This window comes from Struthio camelus, chromosome 1 (assembly GCF_040807025.1).
Source record: "Struthio camelus isolate bStrCam1 chromosome 1, bStrCam1.hap1, whole genome shotgun sequence".
In the NCBI taxonomy this organism is placed as follows: domain Eukaryota; kingdom Metazoa; phylum Chordata; class Aves; order Struthioniformes; family Struthionidae; genus Struthio; species Struthio camelus.
In genome coordinates, this window is record NC_090942.1 from 1555626 (window position 1) to 1570193 (window position 14568).

A 14568-nucleotide genomic window follows, 5' to 3' on the forward strand; every position below is an offset into this window, starting at 1 on the left:
GAGGTGGGCAAGGTGGCCAGGACCTCCTGGGCTGCCGGAAGGGTGCGCGAAGCCACTGCAGCGTCGGGCCGCGGCCGGCGGGAGGGCAGAGCCGGGCACGGCCGGCGGGGACGGGAGAGGGCTGGGGAGCGGGATCCGACGAGGGGCGCTGGCTTTCGCGCCCGGCCGCCCCCTCCGCGCCCGCAAACCCCCCTGCTGATATCTGAGGTCCTATTTGGGCAGTTCCAGAAGGGCAAAGGGGAAGTTTTGCAAAAACGCGCTGGTGCCGGGGGTGCGGCGCAGCTGGGCACGCGCGTGCACGGCCGTGAGCGCATGCGGGTGCACGCGTGTGCACAGCCATGAGCACGCACGTGCGCACACACGTGTGCATCCATAAGCATGCACGTGTGCGCATGCGTCCATGAGCGTATGCGTGCATCCACAAGTGCACACGTGTGTGTGTGTGGGCATCCATGAGCACATGTGTGTGTGCATCAGGTGCACATGTGTGCACGTGTGCATCCCTGAGCACGTGCATGTGTGCATCCATGAGTGCATGCATGTGCGTGTGCACCCACAAGTGCATGTGTGTGCATCTATGAGTGCATGCATGTGCATGTGTGTGCATTCACGAGCACATGTGTGTGCGTGTGTGTGTATCAGGTGCACATGTGTGCACATGTGTGCATCCCTGAGCACATGCATGTGTGTATCCAAGAGTTCATGTGTGTGCATGTGTGTGTGCATCCACGAGCACACGCGCGTGCCTGTGTGTGCATCCACGAGCACATGTGTGTGCATGTGTGTGTGCATCCACAAGTGCACACGTGAGCACATGTGTGCCTGTGCATGTATGCATCCATGAGCACATGTGCATGCATGTGTGTGTGCATCTACGAGTGCATGCGTGTGCGTGTGCATATGTGCATCCACAAGCACACGTGTGTGCATGTGTGGGCATCCACGAGCGCTTGCATGTGCATGTGCATTCCTGCGCTGGGCCTTTAAGAGCGGTTGGGTGGGGGGGGGAGGGGGCGCTGGCCCTTTAAGAGCGGCGGGGGTGGGGGAGAGGGGGCGCTGGCCCTTTAAGAGCGGTTGGGTGGGGGGGGAGGGGGCGCTGGCCCTTTAAGAGCGGCGGGGGTGGGGGAGAGGGGGCGCTGGCCCTTTAAGAGCGGCGGGGCGCTCCGAACAGGTGCTGCGGCCATCCACAACATTCCGAGGAGGGAAACAAGCCCCGAGCTGAGTGGCGGGCCCGGCAGCCAATGGAAAAGGGCCGAGAGCGTAAGGAGGGCCAATCAGCGGGCGGCGAGCGGAAAAGGGGCGGGGCTCCGGGGCTCCCTCAGGCAGCTGCAGCCGCCGGCGAACGGGTCCGGCCGCGTCGTGATGGTTCCGACGGTGCCGCCGTGACCGGATCCCGGTTGGGTCCGGCCCAACGCGGTGGGGTCCGGCCCGATCGAGCCCGATCCGGCCCGGTCCGGTCCGGTCCGGCTGGGTCCGGTTCTATCCGGTTCGGTCCGGCTGGGTCCGGTTCGGTCCAGTTCGGGGGGCCATGGCGAGGCAGGCGGCGGGCGTCGTGGTGCCCCACGGGGACGATTTCTCTTTCGTGAGCCCGCTGGTGAAGTACGTGCTCTTCTTCTTCAACATGCTCTTCTGGGTGAGTGCGGCCGGGGCCGGGACCCCCCTGTCCCGGGGGGGCACCCCCCAACCGTGGGGGGTTCCCCATGGTTTAGGACCCCCCCCCCTGTCTTTGGGGGGGGGTCCCTGTCCCGGGGGGGTCTGGGGGCTCAAGGGGGCTGCCCCCTAACTGTGGGGGTTCCCCATGGTTTAGGGCCCCCCCTGTCTTTGGGGTGACTCCCCTGTCCTGGGGGGGTCTGGGGGCTCAAGGGGGCTGCCCCCTAACTGTGGGGGTTCCCCATGGCTTAGGGCCCCCCTGTCTTTGGGGTGACTCCCCTGTCTTGGGGGGGTCTGGGGGCTCAGGGGGGCCACCCCCTAACTGTGGGGGTTCCCATGGCTTCGGATTCCCCTGTCTTTGGGGGGGGCTCCCCTGTCCTGGGAGGGTCAGGGGCCCCCCTATTTTGTGGGGCTCAAGGAAGCCACCCCCTCTAAAATGGGGGTTCCCCATGGTCTGGGACCCATTCTGTCCTGGGAGGGGCTCAGGGAGGCCCCTGGACCCCGGGGACCCCCCCAATCCCATGGGGACTCATGGGGGGGCCCCCAACTATGAGGTTCCCCCTGTCCTGGGAGTTTGGGACCCCCCCCCCCCATGGCACGCAGGACAGCCACCCACTGCCCTCAGGGTGTCCCTAGTGGCTGTTGTCCTGCTGCCTTCCCAGCCACCCCCCCTCCCCACCAAAATCACCTTTTGGGGTGTCCATGGCCCTGCCCTGCTGTTCCGGCTGCCCCTCCCCTGAGGGGGTCAAGAGTGTGGGTGTCCCACTCGGGTGGGATCCCCACCACCGTTTCCCCTCGCTGGCAGCACGGTGCCGGCTGCCCACCCGTCCCGTGGGCTCATGAGACATCGCGGGAGCCCCAAAGGACAGAAGAGCACGTCCTTGTTGTGCTGAATCGCCCTTCCAAAAAAAAAAAAACCAAACCAGCCGTTTAAAGGGAAGCGTGACCGTTTTCCCCGAAACGCGGGTCACGGCAGCACGGAGGAGTTAATAAGGTCTTTGGTCTCTTGTGCTGTGTGGCTCGTTCTGCACCGAGGAGGTCACTTTGCCTTTGCATGGCTGTCTAGTCTCATTTTCTACGCGTCCCAGGGACGAGGCAGGTCCCCGGGGGTCAGAAATGCTGCTCCAGGCTGTCCTGCAGGACCGGAGCCACTGAGCACCAGCGGTAGTCAGCACTTTGCCGTTTGTTTGCTCCCTGCGTTAATCTGCAGGTTCAGGAAATGGTTTTTCAAGTGCATATTGGCCTTTCCAAATGATTTTTCCCTGGGGTGTGTCTCGAGAGCTCCCTGCTGGTGCTGCCGACTTCTCCGACGTGGCCGGAGGTAAAACAGGAGCGTGACGCTGCTGGCACTTCCATCGCAGCCCCGTGCACTGGATAGGGTGCTGGCACAAGGCAGACTGGGAGTTAGGGTGAGTTTAGAGGCCGCTCGGAAGGGATTTCCGAGCGTGGTCTGAGGTGCGGATGTGTGTAGTCGTAGACGTCGGAGCGTGCTGGAGGCAGCTGCTCCTGCGCCACGGCTGGTCTTTGCTGGGTTCATCTCTGGGTCTTCTGTTCCCCAGGGGTTTCCAGCCCCTGGGGGCAGTGCTGGGCACATGGGTGTCAGCGGGTCCCCGTTACCTCCGTGGCAATAGTCCCCGAGCTCCAGGGGCTGCATGACTGGGTGAAACCAGCTGTACTGGGGCTCACAGTCTGGTTCCTGTGGGCCAGAAGTTGATCTCCAAGCTGGTCTGCAAGAAAATCCTCCTTAAATCCCTGCGTCCAGCCCCTGTGTGCACTGGAGCCGAGCACTTTTGGTGGAAAGGTGCAATCGAACCCTGGTACTGCTCTGCAGCGATGCTGGTGCGGGGAATATCTTGGCTTCCCTGCACAGTGTTTGTACCCAGACTGGAAAAAGCCTGCATGCCAGGCTGAGGCTTTTCCTGCTTCATGTGCATCTTGAGCTGCATCCTGAGTTTGATGTCAGGGGTGTTTTGCTGCAAGAATAGGTCTGAGTGGGGTCGTGGACTGGAGCAGGAATACACCAGGGCTGCGCAGGCTCCATCTTTTTGCTGGGAATGGGCGGGGAGGAAAAAGGCTCCGCAGGGTCAAACAGGGCCCTGTGGATGGTGTCCCAAGGTCTTGCTTGAGGGGTTCTGGGTGCTGGCAGGTCCCTGAAATGGGGAAGCCTCCCCCACAGATCAGCCTGACCAGCCTCACCCCCGCGAGTTTGCCTGGTGAGGTCTCCAGATACGGAGGAAATAGGAGCCACGGCCGGTGATCCTGGGACTTCAAAGGCTGCCTTGTTCCCCGCTCCTCGCTGAGGTTGAGGTGCTGCCTCGACGTCGGCTCCCGGCACCCCAGCGAGCCAGGACGCCGGAAGCAGAGTGCCTGGCTGGCCTGTTTGGAGCAGGGACGTATAAGAAAGGGCAGGACAAAGCAGAGGACAGCCAGGGCCGCAGGACGGCGCGGAGCAAGGCCGAGGCCTGGGCTGGCTGGCACATGGCACGTCTCGCTGCATGGCCTTGCGCACGCAGCCGCGGCTGGATGCCTTACTGCGTTACCTGTTGGGCACTTCCCTCTGCAGCACATGTTGTGTGTTAAGCTGTTGGCTCAGGCTGCTCTTTTTCTCCTATCAGGAGGAAGAGAAAACAGGGGAATGCACACAGCAGTCCTTGTTCTGCTATAGCAAAAGGCAAAGATAAGGGGGGGAAGGTGAGGTCCCAGGAGCGGCGTGGCAGGTTGGAGAAGGCCCGGGGCTTTCCTGCCACGTATCTGGGTTAGCCAAGGCAGGCTGCAGCAGGGCTGTGGCATGTAACAACTTCTCTCTTCTCAGCTGGGGTGAGCAGAGCCCTGGCCCTGAGCTACAAGTCAATGATCTCTGCTGGATGAATGAGAAAGCCCTTGGCTTTGGTCCCTGCCGTGCAGCTAATTGCATTACGGCACCTCCAGCAGCCCTGCGGGAAGGGCATGCCGCAGCCTCGGGACACAGATTACAGCGCTGTATATAGCCCTGAAGCAGCACCCGTGCTGAGCCCAGGCGTAATGAGCTCAGGGCAGAGGCTGGGAGCCGCCCTGGGGGAAACAGCCTGACCCAGCCGAGTGCCGCAGATGTGACGTCCTCGCCTCGTTGCTGTAACGACATCCGCTGGCGGAAGGAGGCTGGCTTGTGTCTGGAGAGGGATGCTGTGCCATGATTTCCCCTCCAGAGCAGGATGCCTGCTGGAAGGGCCTGCTCCAGACCCCTCGCAGCCAGCAGCTTCGGAGAGCTGCGATAAGGAAACGCAGAGCCCTCCTTTTAGCCGTCAGGGCGGCACTGGGTGCCTGAAATCCCCAGCCAGAGCCTGGCCCGATGGGCACAGCATCCCCTGGGAAACCATGGGCTAAGCCTGCCCAGGAGGGTCTCCAGTATCGCAAACATGGGCTTTTCTGAGTATCAGGTCCTAAGGCAGAGGTATGTATGTATGTTTGTTTGGTTTGGTTTTTTGTTTTGGTTTTTGTGTGTGTGTGGTGCGTTGAACAGACCAAACCAGCAGACAGAGTGGGTGGGTGTCCGCTGTGCACCTCGTGCAGCCAAGCTGCCGGCAGTCAGCCCAGCGCCTGCTTCTCTGGCGGAGCATCAAGAGGCAAAAATCTCATTCTGGATCTGACCTGCCCCAGCCCTGGCGATGGGAGTGCTGTGGTCGGTGAAGTCTGATAGCTTAAGCTCCCTCCTGCCAGGTGTGAAAGTGATGTGAATTGGGCTTTTCTTGCAAAAAATGCTGAAGTTTTGGGGACTTTGTAAAGACCCAGCAGCGCAAGAGAGGCTCTGAAGCACCTCATCTGGGCAGCGACCCTCTAAAGCAGAAAGCCCAAAGTGCACCGAGGGCTGCGACTGCCTCTCCCTCCCTGCAAGCCTCCCCTTCTCCCTTGTGCTGCTCAGCTCACCCCTGCTTCCTTTTCGAAAGCCCTGACTCAAGCGGACGAGAAGGAAACCCAACTGAGTTTCTTCCCTGTTCATCTTCTACTTCTCCTTCCCCCATGCTGATTCTCCAAATTTGTCCCTCCTTGGGGTGTCCCACCACAGTGACTGTCGGGGCAGGCCTTTTTTGGGGGATGAGGATCTTCTATCCTCCCCAGGACAGCAGGGTGCAGTGGGGACCAAGCCCTGGTCCCCAGCCCCACTGGGACGTGCTTGGCCACGTCCCAGCCAGATCCGTGTGGGGGCAGTTGGGGTTTCTCTGTGTTGGCTAGGTGGTTCCTCTTCCCTGCTGTCACCCAGGGCGCTCTGTTCTGTAGTGTGACACACAAGCAGTCGCCTTCTGCCTGTTTTGGTTGAAACAGGGTGAAGCATGTCCTGTAAGGAAGCTGTCACCAGCTGAGCCTGGGGGTGGCATAGGAGCATGCCGAAGAAATCCAGTGCTTTGCAAACCTCCCCTTTGAAAAAGGATCACTGTCCTTCTTGGGGTGACAAACCCCTTGCATGCCTGGGGTGCCAGTTAATCCGCCTGTGACTCGAGGCAGTTGTGAGCACCTGGGTGCACGGGAGAGCCCAGAGCCACAGGTGGTTTGCACCTACTGTTGAAACAGGGTGATGTTCCCCATGTTGTCCTAACGTCTCCGGCCTGTTCCTGACACCTCCTGCGAACTGGTTCGTCCCTGGTCAGGTCCTGGCCAGGAACCTGGTGCTGCTGTCCCGCCCCTGGCAAACAGAGAGGGCGTTTATCCACAGCCCTGCCCCAGTGTGATGCCAGCAGGTGGCTGGGGGGACCAGGCCTCCTGAGGGGGCTGCGGTGACTGAACACAGCCTGGCGTTGCTCTGTGCTGCTCTCCAGCCCAGCCGCTGCCGTGGGAGCATGTGCTGCAGCCTGTTTGGGCTCTGGCTCCATTACTCCACTGCGCATGTTTCCCTGGCAGGACCTGGTTCTTGCAGATGCTCTAACTCGGGTTTTCCCCCTCTGTTCAACCTCCCTCAACTTGCGTTTACGGTTGGAGTTGGCCAGGACTTCTGGAGATCATCTGGCCCGACCCTCTGCTCCAGTAGGGTCAGCTAGAGCAGGTTGCCCAGGACCGTATCCAGTGGGGTTTTGAATATCTCAAAGATAGAAACCCCACAACTTCTGGGAAACCTGCTCCAGTGTTTATCCACCTTCACAGTGAAGAATTGTTTTCTTGTGTTCAAGTGAAATTTCCTGTGTTCCAGTTCGTACCCTTCACCTCTTGTCCTGTCACTGGGTGCCACTGAGAAGAGTCCAGCCCTGTCCTCTTCATACCCTTCCTTCAGATATTTGAACGCATTGATAAGATCCCCCTGAGCCTTCTCTTCTCCAGGCTCAACAGGCCCAGCTCTCTCAGCCTCTCCTTGTGTGAGAGATGCTCCAGTCCCTTCATCTTTGTGGCCCTTTGCTGGACTCGTTCCAGCAGGTAGGTCCATGTGTCTCTTGTGCTGGGAAGCCCAGACTAGGACCCAGCACTCCACGTGTGGCCTCACCAAGGCTGAGTTGGAAGGGTCATCTCCCTTGATCTGCTGGCAATGCTCTGCCTAATGCAGCCAGGATGCCGTTGGCCTTCTTTGCCACAAGGGTGCATTGCTGGCCCATGTTCAGCTTGGTGTCCACCAGAACCCTCAGGTCCTTCTCTGCAAAGCTGCTCTCCAGCCAGTTGGCCCCTAGCCTGTCCTGGTGCCTGGGGCTTGTCCTCCTCAAGGGGCAGGACTTGGTCCTTCTCTGTGTTGAACTTCATGAGGTTCCTCTCTGCCCATCTGTCCAGCCTGTTGAGGTCCCTCTGAACAGCGGCACAACCCTTTGGAGTGTCGGCCGTTCCTCCCAGTTCTGTGTCGTCTGCAAACTCCCTGAGGGTACGTGTAGTCCCACCATCATTAATGAATTTGAATTTGTTAAGCAGTACTGGCCCCAGTATCAGCCCCTGGGGAACACCAGTAGTGACTGGTCTCCAGCTGGACTTTGTAGTGCTGATCATAACCCTGTGAGCCTGGTAGTTCAGCCAGGTTTCAGGCCACGTCACTAACCATTATCTAGCCCCCACTTCATCAGCATGTTTGTGAGGGTGGTAGGGGAGGCGGTGTCAAAAGCTGTACTGAAGTCAAGGTAAAGAACATCTGCTGCTCTCCCCTTGTCCACCAAGCCCATCATCTCACCATAGGAAGGCTGTCAGGTTGGTTAAACGTGATTCCCTTGGTAAATCCACGTTGGCTACTCCCGATCATCTTCCTGTCCATCGCGTGTCTGGAAATGGTATCCAGGGTTAGTTGCCCCATCATCTTCCTGGGGATCAAGGTGAGGCTGACCAGCCTGGAGTTCCCTGGATCCCCCTCCTTGCCCTTCTTGATGACAGGGCTGACAGTTGCTCTCTTCCAGTCCTCGGGAGCCTCTCCCAATTGCTGTGACCTCTCAAGGGTAATCAAGAGTGGTCTCACGGGACACGGGACACGGGCCAGCTCTCTGCAGAGAGGGTGGAAATTCCCCATAGAAGACCGTGGTAGGCCGCCTAAGCTGACGGTGTTCGGGGGTCATGGTGAGGCCGCCCAGCCTGGGCACCTGGGTTTTTACACCTGCACCCTGCTGTTTTGCTGTTATGTGGAAATCGCTTGAGGTGCTCAGGGTGGCCAGCAGCAGCTCTGAGAGGCCTCAGGGATGGGAGCTGGTTTCAATGTAGATCTTGGGCTGAAGGGAGGATGGTGAAGTGGGGCCGCTGCCACTCTGCTCCATGCTCAAACTGCTACTTGGCCCCAGAACATCCCCTTTTTGTCCTCTGCTCGTTTTGGGGAGGTGGTTTTCCTTGTTTTAACCTGTTGTCGTATAAAGTGATCTTTTTGCCCTCTGAATCCTCGTACAAAGGAACCAGAACATCCTTTCCTTTCTTTTTTCCAGCAGAAAGCACCAGTTTGCTCAAAGGCTCTGTTTTGTTGGGGTTTTTGTTGTTGACATCGGCATATTTTGGGGAAGTTTCTTGCATCTGACACGCTTAGTCCCCTGGTTCCAGCCATCTCTAGTGGAGGAGGACTGGCAGAGTGGCCATGTGCCCCTCTGCCCCAGGGGACACGTGGGACAATGGTGCTGCCTTATGGGTGACATCCCCTCGTTTGTCCTGCTCTGTAGATGATCTCGATGGTGATGGTGGCAGTGGGGGTCTACGCCCGGCTGCTGAAACATGCAGGTGAGCCTGGGGGCTGTGCAGGGGGCAGTGGGGGGACAATGGGACCCGTCCCAGGTCAGCATGGGGATAGAGGATGCCCATCCCCAGCAAGGAGGTGACTGCAGGGGCTGTCCCCCTCCCCAATCCCCTGCCAGGGGAGCCGGTGTCCTGCAGGTGATGTCTACAGCTAGTGGATCCCGGCAAACCACCAGCGGGTCCCTGTGGTCATCCCTGGCTGGAGCAGCAGGCAGGGCAGTGTTTGCCCCCAGGAGGGGAGAGGGCCGCGGCCGGGGGGCTCCCGCTCACGACTTTCTCCTGCAGAGGCAGCCATGGCCTGCCTGGCCGTGGACCCCGCCATCCTGCTCATCGTGGTTGGCGTCCTCATGTTCCTCATCACCTTCTGCGGCTGCATCGGCTCCTTGCGGGAGAACATCTGCCTGCTGCAGACGGTGAGCACATGGTGATGCCCTGGCGACGCCCGCCAGGGTTGCCACTGCCAGCAAACTGGGGTCCTGCTGGCTGGTGCGGCTCCCTCATCCCTTGTCCCCCGGGTGCGTGTCCCTGACCCTAAAGGCTCTGCGGCTCCCTGGGGCGGGAGGCTCGTGCTTAGAGCTGCACCCGGTCCCCGTGCTGCCCTGGGGAAGGTGCCGTCCCCTGGCAGAGGCGACTGGTCTGTGCTCGACCCTAGTAGAGTTTGTCACCCACCCCTTCCAGCTGGTTCTCCAGGCTCATTTGTACCTGAAGGTCACTGTAGGAGAGAGCTGTCCACTACAGCCACCTCCTGCTCCATGCACCCTGGCTGGCACAGATGCAGGCAGTGTCCAGAGACGGAGAATTTCAGCCCTGCGCCCTGGTGCTGGGGGACACCCATCTGTTTCCCGCGCTGTTCATTGCAAACAGCCCTGCCTGCTCTTCCAGGGTTCCCAAACCATCCCTCGTTGCTCTGCTGGGTGTGCGTGGTGCTCGTCATTCCTAGCCCCGTTCGCGGCTCTGCTGTCCTGGGGGTGGGAATGTGCCCAGCGTGCCCGGATCACTCTCCCAGCAAGCACTGGGGTGCCTGGATCGCCCTTCCCATGAGTGCCAGGGTGCCCCAGCTCTGCAGCACGCAGCGCGTTAGCATCTCTCCCAGAGCTGCCTGCTGATGCCTTCTTCCCGCCCGCAGTTCTCCGTCTGCCTGACCGTGGTCTTCCTGCTGCAGCTGGCAGCGGGCGTGCTGGGCTTCGTCTTCTCCGACAAGGTATGCCCAGGGTTGGCCGGCAGCAGGGAGCAGCGGTGACGTGGGGCGAGCTGGGACAGGCGGTGGACGGCTCCATCAGATCTACCTGCTCCCGTTCAGGGATGTGGGCATGGTTGCGTGGGGCAGCAGCGCTTGGTCCCCAGGCTGCTGTGTCCCTGCGCAGTGCTGGAGTGAGGCTGTCTCCTTGGCCCTGGGCCAGGATGACGGGTCTGAGCTCTGGGATTGGAGGGTGTGGGGGACAGCCTTGCTCATGTCCCTCTGTCCCCACGGCGTAGGCACGCGGGAAGGTGAGCGAGATCATCAACGGTGCCATCGTGCATTACCGGGATGACCTGGACCTGCAGAACCTCATCGACTTCGGGCAGAAGGAGGTGCGTGTGGGGACGTGGTGGGCAAGGGTGCCGGGGTCCCCGCCGACAGACAGGGACGTGTCCCCAGTGATGGGTTGGACCTGGGAGTCCCATACCGCTCAGCTCTTTGGCGTCTCTGCTCTTGCCCCGTGCTTCTAATTCACTGGCCTGTGCAGGGCATGCGGGTCCCCAAGGCCAAGGATGCAGGATGCTGGGTGGCTTTTCCCAAGAGGATTTGATATTAACAGTGAGGCCCTGCCGGAGTCCGACAGTGGTGGCTTGAAAAGGGGAAAAAACCCTCAGAGCTTCCTGCTATGGCTCTGTCAGAGCCTGTGTTTATGTAGGGCCTCTTAAAACAGTGGGTGGAAGCGCTGGGAGGAGATTTCTAACAAGAGCAGTGATGGGGCAGGCTGGATGTAGCCCTGCCTCAGCTAACGACACCGGCTGGAGGTCGGTTGGAGGGGTTTGGGAGCAGTGAAATCCCCCGGAGCCTGTCGTGGCGCTGCGGCTGCCCCTCGCCTGGCGCGGGCCAGCTCGGCTTCTCCTCGGCGAACAGCCGGGCCGGGGCCGTTCCCCCGCTGAGCAGCCCCGTGCCGTTCCCCGCAGTTCAGCTGCTGCGGGGGGGTCTCCTACAAGGACTGGTCCCAGAACATGTACTTCAACTGCACCGCCGACAACCCCAGCCGCGAGCGGTGCTCGGTGCCTTTCTCCTGCTGCCTCCAAGCTGCCGACGAGGTGAGAGCGTCCTCCGGGCGCCGCGCCGGCCCCGGCCGATCCCTTTGGCGCTGCGGGTCCCCGCTGGTGCTGCAAGCGGGAGAGTCCTGCCCGGCCCTGGGAAGGGGTTGGGGCTCTTTGGGGAGCCCGGAGCTGGAGGGATGAGGTGGCACGGAGAGGACACTGAGGGTGGACTAGCAGGGAGGGAGGGAGGGAGGGGACACCAAGCCTGGTGCCTGGACGAGGGCAGAGCTCGTCTCCGCAGCCTGCTCCCAGCCTGCGGCCGCCGGTGGAGGGAGTTACGGTGCCCAGGATGAGCGGGGTGCCCCCTTCAGCCCTGCCGCATTGTGTCCCCAGCGCCTCTCTGTCCTGTGTCCCCTCCCAGGCTGTTATCAACACCATGTGTGGCCAGGGCATGCAGGCCATGAACTACCTGGAGGCCAGCGAGTTCATCTACACCAACGGCTGCATCGACAAGCTGGTCAACTGGATCCACAGCAACCTCTTCCTGCTGGGGGGCATCGCGCTGGGACTGGCCATCCCCCAGGTACCGGGGTGCCCCGCTCCCCACGGCCCGCCCTAGGCACCGCTACGCACCCAGCTCGCTCCGCAGCCGGGTTTGCTGCCTGGCGTGTTGGCAGCATGGTGCCCGGCCTGTCCCCCGCGTCCCCCACGGTCACTTGGTGCATCCCTGGGGACGGGTGGGGAGAGAAGGGACTGTCCCGCAGCAGCCCCGGGGTCCCCCTTCCCTGCAGCCATCGGGGAAAGGTTTGCTCTCTTTGTCGCTGCCCGAGGCTCGACACGTCTTTGGGAGTTTTCCTAACGATGCCTCTAATAGCGTCCCCGAGACGAGGGCAGGGAGGGAGTTGGGGCTGGGGGGATAGGGGCTCGGGCAGGATTTATTTGAGGTGGGGTAAATTTGTGCAAATGGAGGGCGCGTCTTCAGCTCGGGCCACGCGAACCGCTCGTAAGCGCAGGAGCGGATCACGCCGTGGGTGAAGCGGTGCCCCTCAGCCCTGGGCAGGTCGCAGCACTCGGCGCCCTCTCCTCTCTTGCAGCTGGTGGGGATCCTGCTCTCTCAGATCCTCGTCAACCAGATCAAAGACCAGATCAAGCTGCAGCTCTACAATCAGCAGCACCGGGCAGACCCCTGGTACTGAGCCCCTGCGAGCCCAGTGCTTCCCTCGGGTGCAGAGGCGTCCGGCGCCCACCTGCAGCCCAGCGGGCCGGTCGGGCACCCTTGGGCGAAGAGGAGACCCACCTTTCTGGCAGCTGCTGGCTTTGCCCTCTAGAGTGGGGCTCGTCTCCCGGAGCCAGGTCAAAACTTTGTACGTCCCCTGTGGCCGGGGACGGGACAGTGGCCTCCTTCACCAGTGACTCTTGGACCTTGGGAGCTGCTTTGCTTGGGGTTATGTTCTTTAAAGCAGCCCAACGTTGGAGCAATTTTTTTCCAGGCTTCTTGGAGAGCGCATAGAGATGCTACAGCCGCTGCTGAGGATGCTGAGAGCGGGGTTTGCCTGCGGACCCGTGCTGGGCCAGGGTAAAACGAGCTTCAGCCCCGCTGGGCTCTGTTGTTCCTCTGCCTCTGAGTGGAGGCTCCTGACCCCAAAATTAATTGGAGATCTGGGAGTGAGCAGTAAAGGGGCAGGTCTGGCTCAGTTGGGGCTGACCAGGTCCCCGGGAGGGACCGGTGTTGCCTCACCGGCGATGCTTGGGGCAACCAGGTCTCCCGGGGAGGGTCTCGGTTTCTCCATCGCCTCCTCCAGGAAACCCTGGATCCAGAGGGAGAGCTGACGGGCAGTTTGCAGGAAAGACAGAGGCCTGAACAGGTTGAGGATGCCCGGGTGTGCGCACGCGGTGGCTGCTGTGCTGGGCAGAGAGACGCGTGGGGACTCTGGAGACAGGCTGCAAGCCCCAGACGCACAACTCCAGCCTCGGTGCCTTCAGCAGCCGGTGCAAGAGCCTGATGCTGGGCTCAGTCCTGGACCCCACGCTCCCTCCGACCTGCGCAAAGAAGTCCCCTCCGTTGCTCAGCGCCCCACAGTGTCGCTCGCCGGCTGAAAGCAGGAGACGGCTGGAGGGTCCTGTCTGCCCACCCGTGTGTCCCCCTCTCCTGCAGGCCTGATGCCTGTAAATACCTGCGGGTCCTGTGCCGATCGGTGTCGCTAACTCGACTGGGCCGTTTCCCTTTGCTTCCACGGAGAATAAAGAGAGATGGGGCTGGAGGCGCTGCGTGGTCTCTGCCCTGGTGGCGCGGGGGGCCGGCGGGGTGGGAGGCAGAGCTGCGTCACAGCTAGGGGGCTGGAGCCACCGGGGCGGGGGGGGGACGTTGGCCTTAAATCCCTCAGGAGCAGCGGTGCAGGGTGCTCACGGGGGGTGGGTGGTTCCCCCCCCAGTCCACTACAGCACCCAAATGGGGGGGGGAGAGCACAGCCCTGTAGTAGCCATCAGAGAATCCCCCTGCCCAGGGAAATGTCGGCGGGGACGCTGGCCCCTGCTCTCCTCCCACCTTCCTTTCTCCTGCTCCTCCTCCTCCTGCTGCTCCTGCTGGGCCTGGCTGCGCGCGCCAGCCCGGGCAGCGGCGCGCTCGGGAAGAAGCCTGCAAAACTTTTGGCCTGCAAATAAAAACTTTCTGCGTTTGGCGTGCGAAGCCGAGCGCTGGCGTCAGCCCCCGGCGGGGGCGGACGGGACGGGGCGCCCCCCGCTCCCCCCTTCCCTTCCTCCCGGGAGAGCCGGCCCGGCGTTCCCAGCCGCTTTTCTGAGCGGGCGCAAACTCGGGGGGGTTGGGGGGGGGAGTTTCTTTCTTTCTTTCTTTCTTTCCTCCCCTTTTTTTCGCTGCTCCGCTCGGCTCGCTGGGATGCCGGGAGGCCGGAGCTGGCAGCGGGGCGGCGTGCGGGTGGTCCCGGCGCCGCTCGAGCCGGCGGCTCCCTTTGGGGGGCTGCGCCCGGCCCCCTCCCCGCCGAGCTCGCCCGCCCCACCGGCGACCCGCGGGCCCCCGGCCGCCCGTTCGCCTCCGGCTCCAGCCGCGGCCCGCCGTCGCAAAGGCAGCCGCTAACTCCCAGCGCCAGCGGCGCCCGGCCTCCCCCCTTTTAACGAGCTTTCCGTACTTTTTTTTACGTTAAAACTCCGTTTCGCAGGCTGGCGCCCGCCAAACCCTAGAGCGGGGCAGGAGAAACGGGCCTGAGTTTTCCCGCAGAGGAGCGGCGGGTGCAGCGCTACGGGAGCGTGTCGCCGGGGCGCGCGGCATCTCGGCCCGTGGCGAGGGCGGCTGCCGCCCGGCCCCGCAAAAAGGGCTCCGTCCCAAGGCGCCGTCGCTCCCAAAAAAGCAGCTTCTCCCCCAAAAGCAGCTTCTCCCCCCCCAAAGTGGCTCTTTCCCCCGCAAAGTGATTTCTCTCCCCCAGAAGTATCTTGTCTCCCCAAAAAAGTGACGTCTCCCCTCCAAAGCATCTTTTCTCCCCAAAAGTGACGTCTCCCCTCCAAAGCATCTTTTCTCCCCAAAAGTGACTT

General features: G+C 61.8%; 1 protein-coding gene across 4 annotated transcripts; it reads left to right on the plus strand.

Annotated features, from left to right (window-relative positions):
- Positions 1 to 1290: 1290 nt before the first annotated feature.
- On the plus strand, positions 1291 to 13286 carry TSPAN33 (tetraspanin 33). 4 transcript variants are annotated; one of them, XM_068944125.1, is made up of 8 exons: positions 1291 to 1633; positions 8724 to 8781; positions 9082 to 9209; positions 9923 to 9997; positions 10273 to 10368; positions 10954 to 11082; positions 11447 to 11608; positions 12120 to 13286. In XM_068944125.1, the coding sequence occupies exons 1-8, from the start codon at positions 1529 to 1531 to the stop codon at positions 12219 to 12221; spliced, it is 855 nt and encodes a 284-aa protein (XP_068800226.1). In that variant the 5' UTR covers positions 1291 to 1528; the 3' UTR covers positions 12222 to 13286. The 4 variants fall into 4 exon arrangements, with proteins under 4 accessions (XP_068800226.1, XP_068800303.1, XP_068800143.1 ...); XM_068944202.1 differs by having other exon boundaries at positions 1291 to 1599; XM_068944042.1 differs by having other exon boundaries at positions 1302 to 1633; positions 10959 to 11082.
- The last annotated feature ends 1282 nt before the right edge of the window (positions 13287 to 14568 follow it).

What these genes read in the sequence shown, in the direction of transcription:
- TSPAN33 (XM_068944042.1), top strand. Translation starts at nt 1,529, where the DNA reads ATGGCGAGGCAGGCGGCGGGCGTCGTGGTGCCCCACGGGGACGATTTC. An exon ending in ACATCTGCCTGCTGCAGACG is followed by an intron (nt 9,210 to 9,922) that starts GTGAGCACATGG and finishes TCCCGCCCGCAG; the next exon opens with TTCTCCGTCTGCCTGACCGT. An exon ending in GCCTCCAAGCTGCCGACGAG is followed by an intron (nt 11,083 to 11,446) that starts GTGAGAGCGTCC and finishes GTCCCCTCCCAG; the next exon opens with GCTGTTATCAACACCATGTG.